The sequence below is a fragment of the Salmo trutta genome, chromosome 3 (genome assembly GCF_901001165.1).
Source record: "Salmo trutta chromosome 3, fSalTru1.1, whole genome shotgun sequence".
NCBI lineage: Eukaryota > Metazoa > Chordata > Actinopteri > Salmoniformes > Salmonidae > Salmo > Salmo trutta.
In genome coordinates, this window is record NC_042959.1 from 18,272,757 (window position 1) to 18,293,161 (window position 20,405).

Genomic DNA, 20,405 nt, shown 5'->3' on the forward strand with positions numbered 1-20,405 from the left:
TGGTACTGTGGACTACAGCCAAGCAGAGAGTGAGAGTCTTGGTACTGTGGACTACAGCCAAGCAGAGAGTGAGAGTCTTGGTACTGTGGACTACAGCCAAGCAGAGAGTGAGAGTCTTGCTACTGTGGACTACAGCCAAGCAGAGAGTGAGAGTCTTGGTACTGTGGACTACAGCCAAGCAGAGAGTGAGAGTCTTGGTACTGTGGACTACAGCCAAGCAGAGAGTGAGAGTCTTGGTACTGTGGACTACAGCCAAGCAGAGAGTGAGAGTCTTGGTACTGTGGACTACAGCCAAGCAGAGAGTGAGAGTCTTGGTACTGTGGACTACAGCCAAGCAGAGAGTGAGAGTCTTGGTACTGTGGACTACAGCCAAGCAGAGAGTGAGAGTCTTGGTACTGTGGACTACAGCCAAGCAGAGAGTGAGAGTCTTGGTACTGTGGACTACAGCCAAGCAGAGAGTGAGAGTCTTGGTACTGTGGACTACAGCCAAGCAGAGAGTGAGAGTCTTGGTACTGTGGACTACAGCCAAGCAGAGAGTGAGAGTCTTGGTACTGTGGACTACAGCCAAGCAGAGAGTGAGAGTCTTGGTACTGTGGACTACAGCCAAGCAGAGAGTGAGAGTCTTGGTACTGTGGACTACAGCCAAGCAGAGAGTGAGAGTCTTGGTACTGTGGACTACAGCCAAGCAGAGAGTGAGAGTCTTGGTACTGTGGACTACAGCCAAGCAGAGAGTGAGAGTCTTGGTACTGTGGACTACAGCCAAGCAGAGAGTGAGAGTCTTGGTACTGTGGACTACAGCCAAGCAGAGAGTGAGAGTCTTGGTACTGTGGACTACAGCCAAGCAGAGAGTGAGAGTCTTGGTACTGTGGACTACAGCCAAGCAGAGTGTGAGAGTCTTGGTACTGTGGACTACAGCCAAGCAGAGAGTGAGAGTCTTGGTACTGTGGACTACAGCCAAGCAGAGAGTGAGAGTCTTGGTACTGTGGACTACAGCCAAGCAGAGAGTGAGAGTCTTGGTACTGTGGACTACAGCCAAGCAGAGAGTGAGAGTCTTGGTACTGTGGACTACAGCCAAGCAGAGAGTGAGAGTCTTGGTACTGTGGACTACAGCCAAGCAGAGAGTGAGAGTCTTGGTACTGTGGACTACAGCCAAGCAGAGAGTGAGAGTCTTGGTACTGTGGACTACAGCCAAGCAGAGAGTGAGAGTCTTGGTACTGTGGACTACAGCCAAGCAGAGAGTGAGAGTCTTGGTACTGTGGACTACAGCCAAGCAGAGAGTGAGAGTCAGGACTGTAGCTGGTAGCTGTTGTTTTATCTTTCCTCCAGTGTGTTGTGTCTGGATGGCTGAAAACACAGGCAGCTGTCTCCTCTGTTATAGTAGAAAATACACTGTGATACGAGACCCTATCTTTGCCTCTCCTCTCAGATAGAATGTAACAGGTCGCGTTAGCTTTAGGCTTACATAGTGTAAAATGCAGAGTTGCTAGCTAGTTAATGTTTTAACTTTCGAAAAACATACTGTACACAATGTACTGAAACCAGCTTTAGAAAGGACAGGAGTCATTTGGTTCATTCAGAGGGAAGTCTGTGTCCAATGGCACTTTGAGTTCTTCAAATCCCGTATTCATGTATTCAGGATGGAGAGAAGTGATAGGAGGGATGGAAAGAACTGAGAGGAAGAAGAAAGCACTGATGGGACTGAACAGGAGATGGAAGGAGAGAGGGATTAAAGAGAAGGAGGAGGGAAGGAGCTCTGTTTCTCCCCCTAATGAATCCATCACTGGTACAGGTGGAGGAGAAGAAAGGCTGGGGTCGGAGAGTTCCACAATCAGAGAGAATGTTTTATAGATAAGAGAAGCGTAATATCCAGGTGGAGGTTTCAATAAGACGGAGCCCAGGAGAGCATTGATCATGACAGGCATTTTTCTCATGACTGGTCAATCTATTGTATTCAGCTGTCTCAATACCAGAAGAGAACAGCCCTGCTGCTGCTGTATCATTCTACTGCACTTACCATCCACACCCTGGGAATCAATAGCATTTTATTCAGCACAGCTCTGTTAGCACTCGCTAAAGGTTAATGCACGTGGGATTGGACTGGAGAAGGTGAACAATTCCCTCTGCTATTTGTAGTGTCAGTGACAATAACCAACTTATTTTTACCCATTTAATTATGGATTTAATTCATTTCAAAAACATTTTATTCACACTATCAACATGCTGTTGTAAAAGGCCTAAGATAGCTTTTGAGTAGCAGATGTTTCAATTCAATATTGTTGTCAGGGCAACACCCTCGTTACAGTACTGAAGGTGGTTGAAACTCATTCAACACAAGCCCAGGGTTTCAGCATCAATCTACACGGAAACCACAACAAGTCTCCAACAGTTGGATTTATCCCATTTCAAAGGATACTCCCAAAACAGGAAGCCTGAGAGTAACTGTCTAGCAATGAAGTAATGTCACTTCCCTAAAAATACAGTAGGTGTACTGTTCTCAAAGTTGTTCATTTTGATTGCATGAAAAGAGGAGCTTATCCTCTGTATCCGAGTACGCCCCCATTCACATTGACGGGGCTGTAGTGGAGCGGGTCAAGAGCTTCAAGTTCCTCAGTATCCACATCACAAAGGAATTATCATGGTCCAAACACACCAACACAGTCGTGAAGAGGGCACAACAACGCCTCTTCCCACTCAGGAGGCTGAAAAGATTTGGCATGGGCCCTCAGATTCTCAAAATGTTTTACAGTTGCATCAATGAGAGCATCTTGACTGGCTGCATCACCGCTTGGTATGGCAACTGTTTGGCATCTGACTGCAAGGTGCAGCAGAGGGTAGTGCGTACAGCCTAGTACATCGCTGGGACCGAGCTCCCTGTCATCCAGGCCCTCTATACCAGGCGGTGTCAGAGGAAGGCCCTAAACATTTTCAAAGACTCCAGCCACCCAAGTCATAGATCGTTCTCTCTGTTACCATATGGTAAGCAGTACTGGAGCGCCAAGTCTGGGACCAAAAGGCTCATGAACAGCTTCTAAGCACAAGCCATAACACTGCTGAACAGTTAATCAAATGGCTACCCGGACAATTTGCTTGACCCCCTTTTTATTTGCACCGGCTCTATGCACACTCACTGAACTCTACCCACATACTCACAAAACGCACGCGTATTCACACACGCTCACACATTTATTTTCATTTTTTTAGGTGACATTCTCATACAGAAGCAATTAGGGTTAATTGCCTTGCTCAAGGGCATATTGACAGATTTTTCACCTAGTCAGTTTGGGGATTTCAACCAGCAACCTTTCGGTTACTGCTAGGCTACCTGCCGCTAGGCTACACATACACTCACACATAGACACACTTTCACACTCTTCACATATGCTGCTGCTACTCTGTTTATTATCTATCCCAGGGATGGGCAACTGGCGGAGTCTCAAATTACTGTTGCAAGTCAGAATACTATTTTTCTTTTGTTATGTATGTGTAACGACTGTCGTATAGAGGGGACCAAGGCTCAGCGAGTTGAGTGCTCATAATTACGTTTATTTAAACTCAGAACACTAAAGAAAATAACAAATAGAAAACGAACAGCTAACAGGTCTGTCAGGTACTTGAAGTCTACACAGAACACAACTAAACAGAATTCAACTGCCCACAAAAACACTAGAAAAAACCCCAACATAAATATGATCTCCAATTAGAGACAATGCGAACCAGCTGCCTCTAATTGGAGATCATCCCAAAAACCTCCAACATAGAAATAGAATACTAGAACAAAACATAGAAATAGAAAACATAGACAAACCACCCAAAACACACCCTGTCACGCCCTGACCTACTCTACTATAGAAAATGACATCTTACTAGGGTCAGGACGTGACAGTATGTCACTGATAGTCAGCTATCTAAACCATGTCAGCATTTTATTTTTTTGATTGCTAAGTTAGCTGGCCGCAAAACTATCTAAACTTGTTATCATGGTCGGATTACCAACCGGGGGGCTCCCACTGATTTTGCTAGTCAGTCTCACTCAGATATCATATAAAAAACGGCAAACATTTTTCTCCATCTCATGGTAAAAAGGAATAGAATTGCATGAATTTAGTTTTAAAATTGCTAAATCTTCTCTCTGTCCCATTGTAAAATGTGTAGAATTGCAGCAAACTTGTTTTAAAACTGCAACATTTTATCTACACCCCACCACTAAAATGTTTTGCCCGCAGTGTGTGTGTGTAGGGGTAACCTCAGTTACCTCAACTGCACATTGACTCGGTACCGGTACTCCTGGCATAGAGCCTTGTTATTGTTATTTTATTTTGTTACTATTTATTTTTTTCTTTTTTGCAAATTTTTCTTGGTTTTTAACTCTCCATTGTTGGGAAAGAGCTCGTAAGTAAGCATTTCACGGTAAAGTCTACACTTGTTGTATTCGGCGGATGTGACAAATAAAATGTCATTTGATTTGATCAAAAAGGCCTATACACTACTATCTCGGTCATCCCTACAGCTATATAATATAAGTAGGCCAATACAATCTTGGTCATCCCCCACAGCTACTGTATACAGTATAAGTAGGCCTAGACCATTTTCGTCATCCACCGCAGCTATATACAGTATAAGAAGCCCTATACCATCTTGTTCTTTGGTTGGTCATTTAAAGACAGCATGAAGAATAGCCATGCAGCATGGCACCCTGTGGCTCAGCTTACTTGACATTTAAAAGCCAGATTTCCTTACATAGACTCAGAGAAGAGGAGGAATCCATTCTCAACTTTACAAGGCAAAACTATACACAAATCTCTGCTTCTAGTTTGAGACATTTAGAAGTTTAGTGGTTTAAACTTTAGTACATGGAATAAACATCCTTTAAACATCACTGTTTGCATCTTGGGAACTCTCACTGCATACATTATCCCCACACACACCCCATCACCAGAGGAACGGTGATGCTGAGTGCGTTTTTCTGCGTCTAACCAGATGAATATATCCATTAGAATTCCTTAACGAGGGCAAATCCACATGGCTGCTAATTAGTCTGTGCTCCATCTTCTCAGAGAGCTGGAGGACTGGACTGGTTCTTGTGATGCTAGAGAACATTAAAGCCACTAAATGTACCCAGCTCCAGATGCAGCAGATTGTCCCCATTTAACAGGTTTTCCATTAGGGAGCAGATTAATGTAACACAGCAATAATAGATATAATGGCAGTGTTCTGAAAGGCTGAGGGACCCCGGCGCTGTACTTAACGGTAAGTCATCATTATCTAATGTTCTGTTGCTAAGCAGGTGCACGTAGACAGAGCCACTCTTGAGGGTTTGTGAGGTGTGACTCACGTCTAAACCAGCGCACAGCATGAGGTTTCAACGTGATAAGGATGTTCTTACATTCACCATACTTTGATTAGTCACATTCTTTTTATTCTCACATTGAACTTGTCCTTTGTACATCCATCAATCTAAACCTACTTAAGGTATTCCTGTCTTTTTATTTGTTTTCACCTTTATTTAACCAGGTAGGCCAGTTGAGAACAGGTTATCATTTACAACTGCGACCTGGCCAAGATAAAGCAAAGCAGTGCAACAAAAACAACAACACAAAGTTACACATGGGATGAACAAACGTACAGTCAATGACACAATAGAAAAATCTACGTACAGTGTGTGCAAATGTAGTAAGATTAGGAAGGTAAGGCAATAAATAGGCCATAGTGGCAAAATAATTACAAATTAGCATTAACACTGGAGTGATAGATGTGCAGATTAGGATTTGCAGGTAGCGATACTGGAGTGCAAAAGAGCAAAAAAATAAATAACAATATGGGGATGAGGTAGTTGGGTGTGCTATTTACAGATTGGCTGTGTACAGGTACAGTGATCGGTAAGCTGCTCTGACAGCTGATGTCTAGTTTTGGATTGGTAATGACGCATAGCAATAACATGAAATGTAACATATTAATTAGTGAGAACTGAAGCTCACTAGGAAGAGTGGTTCATTAACACTGACAATTAATCCTGACCAATTAAGGTCACCAAGACAGCAGAAAACATACAGCAACACCTCTCTGTCTTAAAACCTCTACGGGATCGGTGTCCCTAAACAGGGACAGTTGTTGCTCAATATGCAATAATGTGACTAGAATGACATTGTAAACAACAGCCAACTTTCCTGGACATAGAGATGTCTTATATGGGCAGAAAGCTTAAATTATTGTTAATCTAACTGCAGTGTCCAATTTACTGTAGATATTACAGAAAAAAAACATCACGGCAACTCGTTTGATACATTCACCTCTGAAGGTAAATAATGTACTTACATTCAGTAATCTTGTTCTGATTTGTCCTCCTGAGGGTCACAGAGACAAAATGTAGGCATGGTAACAGCCAGGCTAAGGTGTGAGAGCTGCAATCACAGTGGACAGGAATCCTGCAGCTTTAGACAGACGGCCCTGACCTCCACAGGACTAACTGACAATAAGGCCCTCAGGATGGAAAACATGAGATAGCTTTTACCAAGTTTCGACCTCACTTTAAATTACACTCAGTATAAAATGCATAGGTACCACTGATGTACACCCTGTCAATTGTAACATTATTTTATTTTACCTAGAGGCAGAGCTGTGTAGTGTTATGTACTTCTTATATACTGCCGCAATATGACAGTACTATAGTACCTGGAGGCAGAGCTGTGTAGTGTTATGTACTTCTTATATACTGCAGTAATATGACAGTAATATAAAACCTGGAGACAGAGTTGTGTAGTGTTATGTACTTCTTATATACTGCAGTAATATGACAGTACTATAGTACCTGGAGGCAGAGCTGTGTCGTGTTATGTACTTCTTATATACTGCAGTAATATGACAGTACTATAGTACCTGGAAGCAGGCTGGGTCTCTTCCTCTTAATGCTCTTCTCAGCTCCGTTCTCCAGGGGACAGTCTGACACCAGCGGCACGTTTGAGTTGCTGAACTGCAGGGGTTCGTTGTTGGAGGATGGGTCAAAGGACAACGGGTTCAGTCCTGAAACACAACAGAAACACAACAAACAGCCATGTTCAATCAGATGGACCGTAGATCTATAAACCACAACAAAAACACAACAAGCAGCCATGTTCAACCAGATGGACTATAGATCTATAAACCACAACAAAAACACAACAAGCAGCCATGTTAAACCAGATGGACCATAGATCTATAAACCACAACAGAAACACAACAAGCAGCCATGTTCAACCAGGTGGACCATAGATCTATAAACCACAACAGAAACACAACAAGCAGCCATGTTCAACCAGATGGACCATAGATCTATAAACCACAACAGAAACACAACAAGCAGCCATGTTAAACCAGATGGACCATAGATCTATAAACCACAACAGAAACACAACAAGCAGCCATGTTCAACCAGATGGACCATAGATCTATAAACCACAACAGAAACACAACAAGCAGCCATGTTAAACCATATAGACTATAGATCTATAAACCACAACAGAAACACAACAAGCAGCCGTGTTAAACCAGATGGACCATAGATCTATAAACCACAACAGAAACACAACAAGCAGCCATGTTAAACCATATAGACTATAGATCTATAAACCACAACAGAAACACAACAAGCAGCCGTGTTAAACCAGATGGACCATAGATCTTTAAACCAGTGTGCAACAGACACATGAGTTCTACTATTGTAACTGCAGTATACAAACACTCATCAAAGTCCAGCCTTTTATTGACTACAGTACACTATGTACAGAACATTCAGACAGATACAGAGAATACGCTGCAGTATGTGAAGAGAAGATTCAGAGAATCCACAGTGTTTCCTTTTCAAAACAGATCAGATGTCTGTTAACTGAAGTCAAAGAAGAGAGAAGACCTCCCAAAAACTAGAGAAATACAATTCTATTGAACCTGAACAAACCATGTGTTCCCTATTTTTAACAGTCAGGAGTTCAACACATGACATTGAAGGAATGAAAACATACAGTTCCCTTTTCATAGTCCAGAGTTCACTCACTGAAGAACATAAGGAGACTCCCTAAAAGAAACATGGATAATATGTATATTTTCCAAAACTCCAGAGTTCTGTGTCTCTCTGTTCAGACAGTGGGGACACTAGGGAGCATCTCACAACCAATAACAGACTTTTTGAACATCATTTCTAATTTAGCGGTTTAATTTCTATCCCAGTATATTTCTGTCCTGAGAGGAACCAAGATAGGATTAAACACAAAGACCCCTGCTAGTTATGAACCCACCACACACTCTTCATAGAAGTCTATTATCTAAAGTGACTACCATTAGTTATGAACCCACCACACACTCTTCATAGAAGTCTATTATCTAAAGTGACTACCATTAGTTATGAACCCACCACACACTCTTCATAGAAGTCTATTATCTAAAGTGACTACCATTAGTTATGAACCCACCACACACTCTTCATAGAAGTCTATTATCTAAAGTGACTACCATTAGTTATGAACCCACCACACACTCTTCATAGAAGTCTATTATCTAAAGTGACTACCATTAGTTATGAACTTACCACACACTCTTCATAGAAGTCTATTATCTAAAGTGACTACCATTAGTTATGAACCCACCACACACTCTTCATAGAAGTCTATTATCTAAAGTGACTACAGGCTCCAAAATAGCAATGAGCCAATATGTCCAAAAACTCCAAGCAGACAGTCCCTTCCTATAACCAGTCCTTCTATTCCTACCACAGATGGGTAGTGTCTTCCAGAGAATAAAGCAAAAAGGAGAGTAGAGGCTGATGAATTATGGAAATAATAACAATGTGGATATTGCACCAAAATCCCAGGAAACAATAAAATAATTAAATTGTGTTCCGAGCCTAATATATCAGGGATTTCCAGTTCTCTAACTGGACGTGTGTTATTTATAATTCAGAACAGGGTCTGGGAGAGACAAGCCCTGTTCTCATGAAAAATGCATCAATTCTCTCTCTAGGTTTACACTTGTTTTGCTAGACTTTGTTGTTGTCAGAAAAAATTAAGTCTGAAGTTGGAAAATGGCAACCTTCTCTTTGCCAGTGAGTCTTCATTCTACACTAAGACACCCAGGGCTCAACTCTCAAACCACAAAACATGAAAATGAATTCCTGATAAACTAAACATGTTTCTCAGATAAAAGTGAGCTGAAGGAGGAGTTGTTCACTTGCTACCAATCAGATGAAGACTTCCACCATCCATCTTTATGTTTTGGAGTGCTGGAAAGGAGGCAGTGGCAGAAGACACAGGGACAAACTACAGACTACCTACAAACTAGCCGACATCACCACACTGTTGTAGTCCTGAACACATCACATAGGCCAAAAGGTCATCATATACACTTTGTGGTGAGGGATTCTCTGGGATCTGCTTCACTTTCACTGAACCACTAAACATGAAGCTATGTGTTGCATCAATCAGGTTTTTTGATGGCCATAAGATTATATAATGATGCAAAGTCTCTCTCTCTCTCTCTCTCTCTCTCTCTCTCCGTCCTTCTTCCTCTCTCTCTCATCCTTCCTCTCTCTCTCTATCCTCTCCTCTCTCTCTCTCTCTCTCTCTCTATCCTCTCCTCTCTCTCCTCTCTCCTCTCTCTTCTTCTCTCCTCTCTCTATCCTCTCACTCTCTCTCTCTCTCTCTCTCTCTCTCTCTCTCTATCTCTCTCTACTCTCTCTCTCTCTCTCTCTCTCTCTCTCTCTCTCTCTCTCTCCTCTCTCTCTCTCTCTCTCTCTCTCTCTCTCTCTCTCTCTCTCTCTCTCTCTCTCTCTCTCTCTCTGTGTGTGTGTTGTGTTTACTTCCTTCATCTCTTTCTTTCTCCGTGTTCTGTTCTTTATGTAACCACATTTCCATCACAACGAGAACCAACCATCCCGTTCTCTCCCTCTGTGTCATCAAGGCTTTCCACATGAAGAGAGTAGATGGGTAAACAACATGCTAATACAGAGGACAAATTGTCAAATAAAGTGCAGAATTGCCTTCCCACAAACCCAGAGAAACCAGCTGGGAAATCTGCCCTATAAACATTATGCAGCAGCGTGTATAAGTTGTTATCGAATGAAAAGGACAAGTGCTCCGTTCCTGAGAGTCTGTCTGTCTGTCATCACACATCACACCCAGTGCTCACTACTCACAAATCCACCCACACACCCTCCATCTCTCCACCTCTCTCTGCTCTGCCTGTCAGCATCCATCTGGCAGCCTCTCTCTCTTTCTCTCTTTCTTTCTCCCAGACGACAGTCTACAGACTTCTCCCAGACGACAGTCTACAGACTTCTCCCAGACATGATAAATGCCTCAGTTCATCTTCTAAACATACTAGAGTTTCAATGTAGAGTTTCATCTGATTTATACCAGAGTTTAATAAATTCAAGAGGAAATGAAAGGAGATTGGGAGTTACAGAGAAAAAAGAGCAAGATGGATATTGAGAGGATAACATAGATTTTATGCAGCGTACTCCTAACTCCTTTGGATCTATTTTGGGTAACTGCCTGTCTCTGTCCTGCTCTGTTGCTGTCCTGTCCTCTGTGGCAGTGTCCTGTACTATAGTAGTGGATCAGTTTAACCTTGATATATCTTTGATGGGTCACTGTCTCTGTCTCACCCCAATCCTACAGCGACTCCCCAACACACTGATGGATGGTCTGTTTCTGCAACAACATCTGGCCATGACCACAGCTCACGCTAAGAGGAAAAGAGAAGAGGGGGAAGATTCATGATTCACTCCTCTGGCAAATGGAGAGAATAAATAACAAGAGGGTAACTAGGATGTCGGTGGATTTTGGGCTGAGCAGCAGGAATGAGAGGTATGGGAGGCTGGAGGGAGGAACCAGGAATTAAAACAAAGAGAGAAGATAATGACCAATGGAGGAAATGTTGACTTCAGAGAAGAGAACTACAGGCAGGGCCAGCTCCAGGCATAAGTGACATAAGTGATCGCTTAGGGCCCCAGCCACTAGGGGGACCCAAAACCAACAAAAAATGTAATGAAAAAAATACTGTATAAAAACTTCACCAGTCCAGAGAGAAGAATTTCCAAGGTCTTCTCTTGGAAGTGCAGGTATAGTTTGAAATGAACTTGCTGGTGGTGACTCAGATGCTCATTCATTTTTAGCCTGAAACAATCTATTCTCTCCAGCTACACCAGTGCTCCTCCCAATACCAGTCTACAAAGATAGACAGAAAGCCATTCAGGCCCAGCTTCAAAGAGACCAGAAAGTCCTTCACTGACTTGCAGCCTGTAAGTTTAAATAGCGGATAGGGGAAATTAGATGACGGTATTTTGTAAACCTTGAATGAAAGGAACAGCATTCCAAAATATGTTAAACATAATTGCACACTCCAAGACATTAGGTAGGTTTCCATCCAATCTGCGACAGATTTTCATGAGAATATTCTAAAATCTGCATAAAACAATATGCGCATTTTCCCACCGGAGATGTTTCCAGCAAACTGACTTTTTGCGGATAAAAGGCTGTGTGATGATGATGAAGTGCACATAAAACTAACTTTTGCTGTTAAAATTCCCATGTACGGAATATAAAAAAAAAAAACTTAAATTGGTTTCCATCGCATTTTCTCTACTGATGGTTTTGTCGCAAACTATTGCATTACATAGCAATACCCACTCTGGTCTTGGAACATGCGCTCTAGCCAACAGCTCGCACATTCAACACCAGTCTCAACGTCAACAGTGAAGAGGCGACTCCGGGATGCTGGTCTTCTAGAAAGAGTTGCGTTGCAAAGAAAAAGCCATATCTCAGACTGGCCAATAAAAATAAAAGATTAAGATGGGCAAAAGAACACAGACACTGGACAGAGGAACTCTGCCTAGAAGGCCAGCATCCCGGAGTTGCCACTTCACTGTTGATGTTGAGACTGGTGTTTTGCGGGTACCATTTAATGAAGCTGCTAGTTGAGGACTTGTGAGGTGTCTGTTTCTCATTCCTCTTTCTATTCTGGTTAGAGCCAGTTTGCGCTGTTCTGTTAAGGGAGTAGTACACAGCGTTGTACGATATCTTCAGTTTCTTGGCAATTTCTCGCATGGAATAGCCTTCATTTCACAGAACAAGAATAGAGTAACAAGTTTCAGCAGGAAGTTCTTAGTTTCTGGCCATTTTTTGTAATCAAACCCACAAATGCTGATGCTCCAGATACTCAACTAAAGAATGCCAGTGTTATTGCTTCTTTAATCAGGACAACAGTTTTCAGCTGTGCTAACATAATTGCAAAAGGGTTTTCTAATGATCAATTAGCCTTTTAAAATTATAAACTTAGATTAAATAACACAACGTGCCATTGGAACACAGGAGTGATGGTTGCTGATAATGGGCCTCTGTAGCCTTTGTAGATAGTCCATAAAAAATCTGCCGTTTCCAGCTACAATAGTCATTTACAACATTAACAATGTCTACACTGTATTTCTTAACAATTTGATGTTATTTTAATGGACAAAACATTTGCTTTTCTTTAAAAAACAAGGACATTTCTAAGTGACCCCAAACTTTTGAACGGTAGTGTATATATATTTTTAATGTAACCTTTATTTAACTAGAGGCAAGTCAGTTAAGAACAAATTCTTATTTACAATGACGGCCTACCCCGGACAACACTGGGCCAATTGTGCACTGCCCTGCGGGACTCCCAATTACAGCCGGATGTGATACAACCTGGATTCGAACCAGGGACTGTAGTGATGCCTCTTGCATTGAGATACAGTGCTGCGCCACTCGGGAGCCCCAATTTAATCTGTAGCCCAATAAACTGCATGCTTCCCGAGTTGTAGTGGGAAGCCCACAGAACATATCATTGCGTGACTCCATGTTTACTCCGATATGATGGTTTTTATATCAATATCGTTTAATACATTTTTAAAAGCACAAAAAGATCCCACCATGTCGAATGAACAAACATTCATCCGCATGAAACGGTTTGCTAGAAACATATTTATTGTTGTGTAAGTAAACCTATGAGCCCCAGCCCCAAATGAATGGAAGATGTAGGCATCAAACAGGAATTTGATTGATTGTGTTGATTGATAAAAATGGCTATAAAATATAAATGGTGTGTAATGGCATTGTCAGTGTTCCTCCATGCTTTGCACAAGTCCTCATATTCTAAAATCAAATGATTTCGCTAACAGGTTGGGACCAACATGGTTGAGTACTTGCACCAGGCAGAGGTAGAGACCAGGCAGAGACAAGACCCAACCCATTTGGGTTGGCTCTTGGGGACTGCTCAGAGGTGTTTACAGTCATTAGTGGACAGGCATTGGAGCAAGGTACACTGCTTGAGGTACTGGATGTGTGCTTAAAGTCCTATTATGTGTTTGATATCAACTTTCCCACTGTGCCCCAGCATGGGAATTCCTACAGACCATGGTGTATCAGCTGCCAGGAACAAAATCCCCCACAGTAAGACTGTTGTGAGCATGTATTTTTTCCACTGAACAATGCTGAATAAGTATTTGCTCTTGTATGTAGTGTGTGATGTGTTCCTTTGAATGAATAGATCAATGGATGGATGAGCCATGTGTCTCATTCCAATGCTAATATCTAATATAGACTTAATGCACTATTTATAGCTCTGTTAAATGTGCTTTTATTTGTTGTTTTTTATGCATTTGTGCCTGTTTTTTGCCTACAGTACGGCATGTGGCTCATTTACCTTCCATTCAACTACCAAAGCGCATTCTGATATGCTTTCATTCTATCACAGCAAATTATTTTAAATACCAATGTTACATTTTGGGGATTGTGAAAAGTGCTTTATGAATGAAATACAGCTATTAAGTAATGAGTCATTAGTCCATGTCCTTAGTATTATTTGTTTTTGTTTTAATTATTCAAATGTAAATTATCTTTTAAACGTCCAATGGTTAATCTATTGCTCAGTTATCACTTGGCTCATGTAAATAATTCTGTAGATGTCCCTTTAAACATCCTATGGTCAAAATCCCCATAGTGTTTTATTGTAGCTACATCAAAAGATTAAACAATTAATTTGGGAAATATCCAGTCTTTGCGATTTTCTTCATTACCATGCTGATGATTTCAAGATGTGGGAAATATTTGTATTTTTATTTGAAATATTTGATTTACTTGTATCTGTTAAAGACGATTGCATACATATTGTTTAGTATATTTACTACATTTAGTATCTTCAGATTTTTGGTCTGTGAGAAAATGTACCTCAACAATTTGCCACAACTAATTTGCAAGTGAAAATATGAGCTTGCTTCAAATTTGCGGCAAACAGTAGAATGTTCGACACAAGTTTCCCAGAATTGTTTTCCAGAAGTTCACAAGTTGCCGCAAATTTACCGCAACAGTTTGCCACAAAACTAATTTGCATGGGAAAATATGAGCTTGCCGCAAATTTACCACAACAGTTTGCCACAAAACTATTTTCACTATGAAAATATAAGCTTTCAACAGATTTGCTACAAATTGGCCAAAGGTTTGCCACAACTGTTTGCCAGAATTCTGTTTTTTTTGGTAAGGGTCAATTGGGGTCTCAACTTACTGTTGAGAGTTAGAATAGGTGTAGGTGTAGGTGCAAAATGTAGGTGCAATTTCGAAATGTGGTTGTGCATCAGCAGTTTTTCTCTTGTTATGTCAGTCACCCAATTAGCCATGTCAGGTAACATGTTTTTAATTGGAAAGTTAGTCTAGCCAGCTATCTAAAATGTGCCCAGGGGCCCTGACCTCCAGGGGGCCCCCATTGATTTTGTTAATCACTCTCACTCAGATATCATTAATATGGCATAAGTCTTGGCAAAATGTTTAGAATGATTGCATGATTTATTTTAAATAAAATTCCTTAACTTCTCTCCACCCCAAGGCAAAATGTGTAGAATTGCAGAAAGCTTGCTTTAGAAGTGCAATATTTTCTGTACTCCCCATGGCAAAATGTGTAGAATTGCAGGAAATTAACTTTAACATGTAAATATTTCTCTCCATCATCAAGAGGGAGGCCACTAAAACATTTTTCCCGCGAGGTGGAGGGCCCCAACCAAATCTCGCTTAGGGCCCCAAAAAGACTAGGGCTGGCCCCGACTGCAGGGATCAGGAAAACAGTACACAGAGAGATAGAGGATATATAAAGGGCATGTTAACATCACACTATTCAAGACTCATAAAGGGGATGGAAATGAACGCTCTGGGGGAAAGGGTAACGTGAAACGGGGGGATACCAGCAGCAGAGCTGTGAGGGCATTAAAAGGCTATCTAATAGTCCTATATCCATGAACTACTGATTGCGCTGCTAGTGTAATACTGTTAATGTTAGTGTTAAACTGTCACTTATGCATGATACCCAATGCTTTTGCTAACTCGTGATGATACCCAATGCTATCGCTAACACGGGTCAATAATCTGCTAATACTATCGGTAACAACGTGCAAGCATTTGGGATGCTGGGAACGACACTGCTTCAAACATCAAATCGCTAACTGAGAGCTGGTAGGGCCTCTCTCTCCTTCCATTTCATTCTATCGATCCTCCCTTATCAGAGGGCCCCGTGAAGGGTGGAGGAGAGGACAGCTGTAGGGCTGCAGGCTGTGTGCAGGCTGTGTCAAAGACGCCTCAGAGCTCCTGTGTGATGACAGCCTGAGGAAAAAGACTGCAATACTCTCAGCTGAAGTAATGAGACAGGATAATAGCACTGACAAATACCAGCAGGAGGGAGAGAGGCAGCGAGAGAAAGAGAGAGAGAAATAGAAAGAAATAGAGCGAGAGCGAGAAGGAGATACTGACAGACAGAGAGAGAGGGGTGAAGAAATAGAGAGAGAGAGAAAGAGAGAAAGAGAGAGACAGAGAGAGAGAGAGAGAGAGAGGGGGGGGGGGTAGTGAACTCATGGGCTTCTGAGTTTTTCTGCAAGAAGATAGAATTGGAATTGGATAAATGCAGATAAACTTGAAATCCTTGGCAAGGATTTATACAGGATACTAACCTCCACATCAAAACCTTCAAACCAAATCAAAATGTCATACCTAAAACCATGATTTTGGAAAAAATAACCTGAATGGACTATTCTATTACTACCGAGGACTATCAAGAAAAAACGTCTAACAAACTAAGAATGCTGTTCATTGACTACAGCTCAGCATTCAACACAATAGTACCCTCCAAGTTCATCATTAAGCTTGAGGGCCTGGGTTTGAACCCCGCCCTGTGCAACTGGGTCCTGGGCTTCCTGACGGGCCGCCCCCAGGTGGTGAAAGTAGGAAACAACACCTCCACTTCACTGATCCTCAACACTGGTGCCCCACAATGGTGCATGCTCAGCCTCCTCCTGTACTCCCTGTTCACCCATGACTGAGTGGCCAAGCATGCCTCCAACTCAATCATCAAGTTTGCAGACGGCACAACAGTAGTAGGCCTGATTACCAACAATGACGAGAGAGACTACAGGGAGGAGGTGAGGGCCCTGGGAGTGTGGTACCAGGAAAATAACCTCTCAATCAACGTAAAAAAACAACAAAGGAGCTTATCGTGGACTTCAGGAAACAGCAGGGGGAGCACTCCCATATCCTCATAGAAGGGACAGCAGTGGACAAGGTGCAAAGCTTAAAGTTTCTCGGCGAACACATCACAAACAAACTGAAATGGTCCACCCACACAGACAGTGTGGTTCAGAAGGCGCAACAGCACCTCTTCAACCTCAGGAGGCTGAAGAAATTTGGCTTGGCACCTAAAACCCACAAACTTTTAAAGATCCACAATTGAAAGCATCCTGTCGGGCTGTATCACCACCTGGTACAGCAACACACTGCCCGCAATCGCAGGGCTCTCCAGAGGGTTGTGTGGTCTGCCCAACGCATGACCGGGGGCAAACTACCTTCCTTCCAGGACACCTACAGCACCCAATGTCACAAGAAGGCCTAAAAGATCATCAAGGACAACAACCACCCGAGCCACTGCCTGTTCACCCCGTTATCATCCAAAAGGTGAGCTCAGTACAGGTTTATCAAAGCTTTGACCGAGAGACTGAAAAACAGCTTCCATCTCAAGGCCATCAGACCGTTAAATATCCATCACCAGCACATTAGAGGCTGCTGCCATATATACATTGACTTGAAATCACTGGCCACTTTAATAATAGAACACTAATCACTTTCATAATGTTTACATATTTTGCATTACTCATCTCATATGCATATAATTATATTATTTTCTACTGTATCTTAGTCTATGCCGCTCTGACATCGCTCGTCCAAATATTTATATATTCTTAATCCCATTCCTTTACTTCAGATTTGTGTGTATTGTGTGTATTGTTGGGAAAGTGTTAGATACTGCTGCACTATTGGAGCTAGAAACACAAGCATTTCGCTACGCCCGCAATAACAACTGCTAAACACGTGAATGTGACAACCCCCACATGACAACCCCCACACATCCACTGAGGACACACAAAAGCCAGAGACTGTGCTCTTCATTGACTCAAATGGCAAATACATTCAAGAGGATAAACTTTTTCCCAAACACAAAGTGGCTAAACTCTGGTGCCCAAACACTAGGCATGCCCTTGAGCTGCTGTCAGAGTACAGACTAGGGTCCCCGAGCCACATCATAATTCACACGGGCACAAATGACCTGAGGGCCCAGCAGGAAAGGGTGGCCACAACACTCAAGGGAGTGATTGAAAAAGCTTCTTCCACTTTTCCCAACGCACAAGTGGTTATCTCCACCCTGCTACCGCAAAAATACTTTCACCCTGCCACCATACAGCGGGTGAATGCAAGCATTTCGCGAGACTGTGCCTCAAAACCTAATGTTGACCTGGCCCACCACTCCACCCTGGACTTGAACAGCTTTTACAACCAGGTCCACCTCTACAAGGCAACAAACCCAACGTTTGCCAGGACCATGAAGGACTTCACCATCAACAGTAGACCCAGCACCGCACACAGGAGCAACAGAGCAACGGACACCCCGCCCAAGCCAGCAAGACACCCTCCCAGACCTGCAAGACCCCCTACTGAAGAACCTGCACAGAGAGAACCCATGCCAAGAGGACCTAAACCCAGACCACAGCATCACCAGCCACACCCCCAACCAGCCAAGACCACCCCAAGCAAGCCCTGGTCACACCCTATATAGGCCCCCCAATATCAGACCTATGCCCCTTCTGCCCACCCCTGCAGCAAGGACCTCAACATGACAGAAGGACATATGCCCAGGCCGTGAGCAACAGGCCCAACCCCTACTACTACACCCACCCAAGCCCCATCCTTCAACCTGTTCACACCTACTGTAATGGTCCAGGCCTAAACCACACAAAAACAACACTAGACACTATGGAACACAAAGCTTTTACTATCTCATCCTGGAATATACAAGGTCTGAGGTCATCTGCCTTTGGCCTAAAAAGCAGGAACCCAGACTTCAAAGAAATTGGAAATACCGACATTGTCATCCTACAAGAAACATTGTATAAAGGAGACGGACATTGTCACAGGATCCAACGAAAGTGGCGCCCCTCCTCGGTCGGGCGGCGCTCGGCGGTCGTCGTCGCCGGCCTATTAGCTGCCACCGATCGTTGTTTCTGTGTCTTTTAGTTTTGTCTGTCTGTTCCGCACCTGTTTTGTGTATGTCATTAGTGGGGGCTTATTTAAGGTGTGTTTTCAGTTGGGATTTTGTGCGGGATTGTTTATTGTCCACGTTGTGTTACCGACAATTGTTATCGAAGGATTTACCGGGCTGCGCTCCTTGGCTTTTTGTGCCTTGGAATTATATTTTGTGTTTTATGGGAAAGTGTTTCTCCCAGGCGAACTTTGTATAGCGCCCTGTGCTTTTCGACGTTTGTGTGTGTCCGTTTTATTAAAAGACACTCACCTCCAGCACCTCTGTCTCCTGCATTTGATTCCGCCTATCCGCCAGTCCAAATCAGACGTGACAGACATAATGGTTGCCCTCTAGGTTACAGAGAGCTGGTAGTCCCATCCACCAAACTACCAGGTGTGAAACAGGGAAGAGACTCAGGGGTTATGCTAATTTGGTATAGAGGAAACCTAATTAGGGCTAGGCATCCCGCTAGCGGGACAACTTCCGGTGTAACTGGAGGGAGCGCAATCCAAATAAATAATCATAAAAATGATGGATATTAAACATGTAGGTACATACAAATGTCTTATATCGGTTGAATTCTTACATTCTTGAATTCTAACTGCACTGTCTGATTTACAGTCGCCATTACAGCGAAAGCATGCCATGCAATTGTTTGAGGATGGCGCCCCACATCAAAATATTTTAATTAAATTACAGTTGTCAAAACAGGAACATTTTACATCTGGCTAGAAATGAATAAGGAAATTATCTCAACAGAGAAAAATGTCCTTCTGTGTCCTACCCATATCCCCCCAATAGAATCCCCATACAATGACAGCTTCTCCATCCTAGAGGGGGAGATCAACAATTTCCAAGCCCAGGGACATGTACTAGTCTGTTGCAACCTAAATGCCAGAACTGAACAAGAACCTGACAATCTCAGCACACAAGGGGACAAATACCTACCTGGAGGTGACAGCATTCCCTCCCCCATATGCCCCCCTAGACACAACTACAACAACATAACCAACAAAAATGGGTCACAACTCCTGCAGCTCTGTCGGACACTGGGTATGTACAGTACATAGACAATGGGAGGCTTTGAGGGGACTCTTACAGTAGGTACACCTATAGCTAATGTCTTGGCAGTAGTACTGTAAACAACTTTATCACTAACCTCAACCCAGAGTCTCTTAGAGCGCTCACAGTCAGCTCACTGACACCCCTATCAGATCACATCAAAATCACAGTCTACTTGAAAAGAGCTATGCTCAATCCTGAGGCATCAAAGCCAAAGGAACTGAATAATATTAAGAAATGCTATAGATGGAAGGAAAGTAGTGTGGAAATCTACCCCAAAATTATTAGGCAACAACAAATTAATTCCCTCTCGACAATTTCCTGGACAAAATCAAATCAAAATGTATCGGTCACATACATATGGTTAGCAGATGTTATTGCGAATGTAGCAAAATGCTTATGCTTCTTGATCTGACAGTGCAGCAGTATCTAACAGGTAATATCTAACAAATTCCACAACAAAACCTAATATCTAACAAATTCCACAACAAAACCTAATACACACAATCTAGTAAAGGAAAGGCATGAGAATATATAAGCATCAAATATATGGATGAGCAGTGACAGAGCGGCTAAGATGCAATAGATAGTAAAGAATAGATAGTGAAGGATACAGTATACATTATATACATATGAGATGAGTAATGTGAGATATGGAAACATTCTTAAAGTGGCATTACTAAAGTGACTAGTGTTCCATTTATTAAAGTGGCCAATGATATCAAGTCTGTAGGGAGGCAGCCACTCTC

At 42.6% G+C, this 20,405-nt stretch overlaps 1 protein-coding gene across 1 annotated transcript in view; it reads right to left on the reverse strand.

Annotated features, from left to right (window-relative positions):
• Positions 1–20,405, reverse strand: part of LOC115169740 (ecto-NOX disulfide-thiol exchanger 2-like) — a 400,179-nt gene that overhangs the window by 213,834 nt on the left and 165,940 nt on the right. Inside the window, exon 2 of the mRNA XM_029725656.1 lies at positions 6,874–7,017. Coding sequence (XP_029581516.1) covers positions 6,874–7,017 — 144 coding nt within the window. The remainder of the gene's footprint in view (positions 1–6,873; positions 7,018–20,405) is intronic.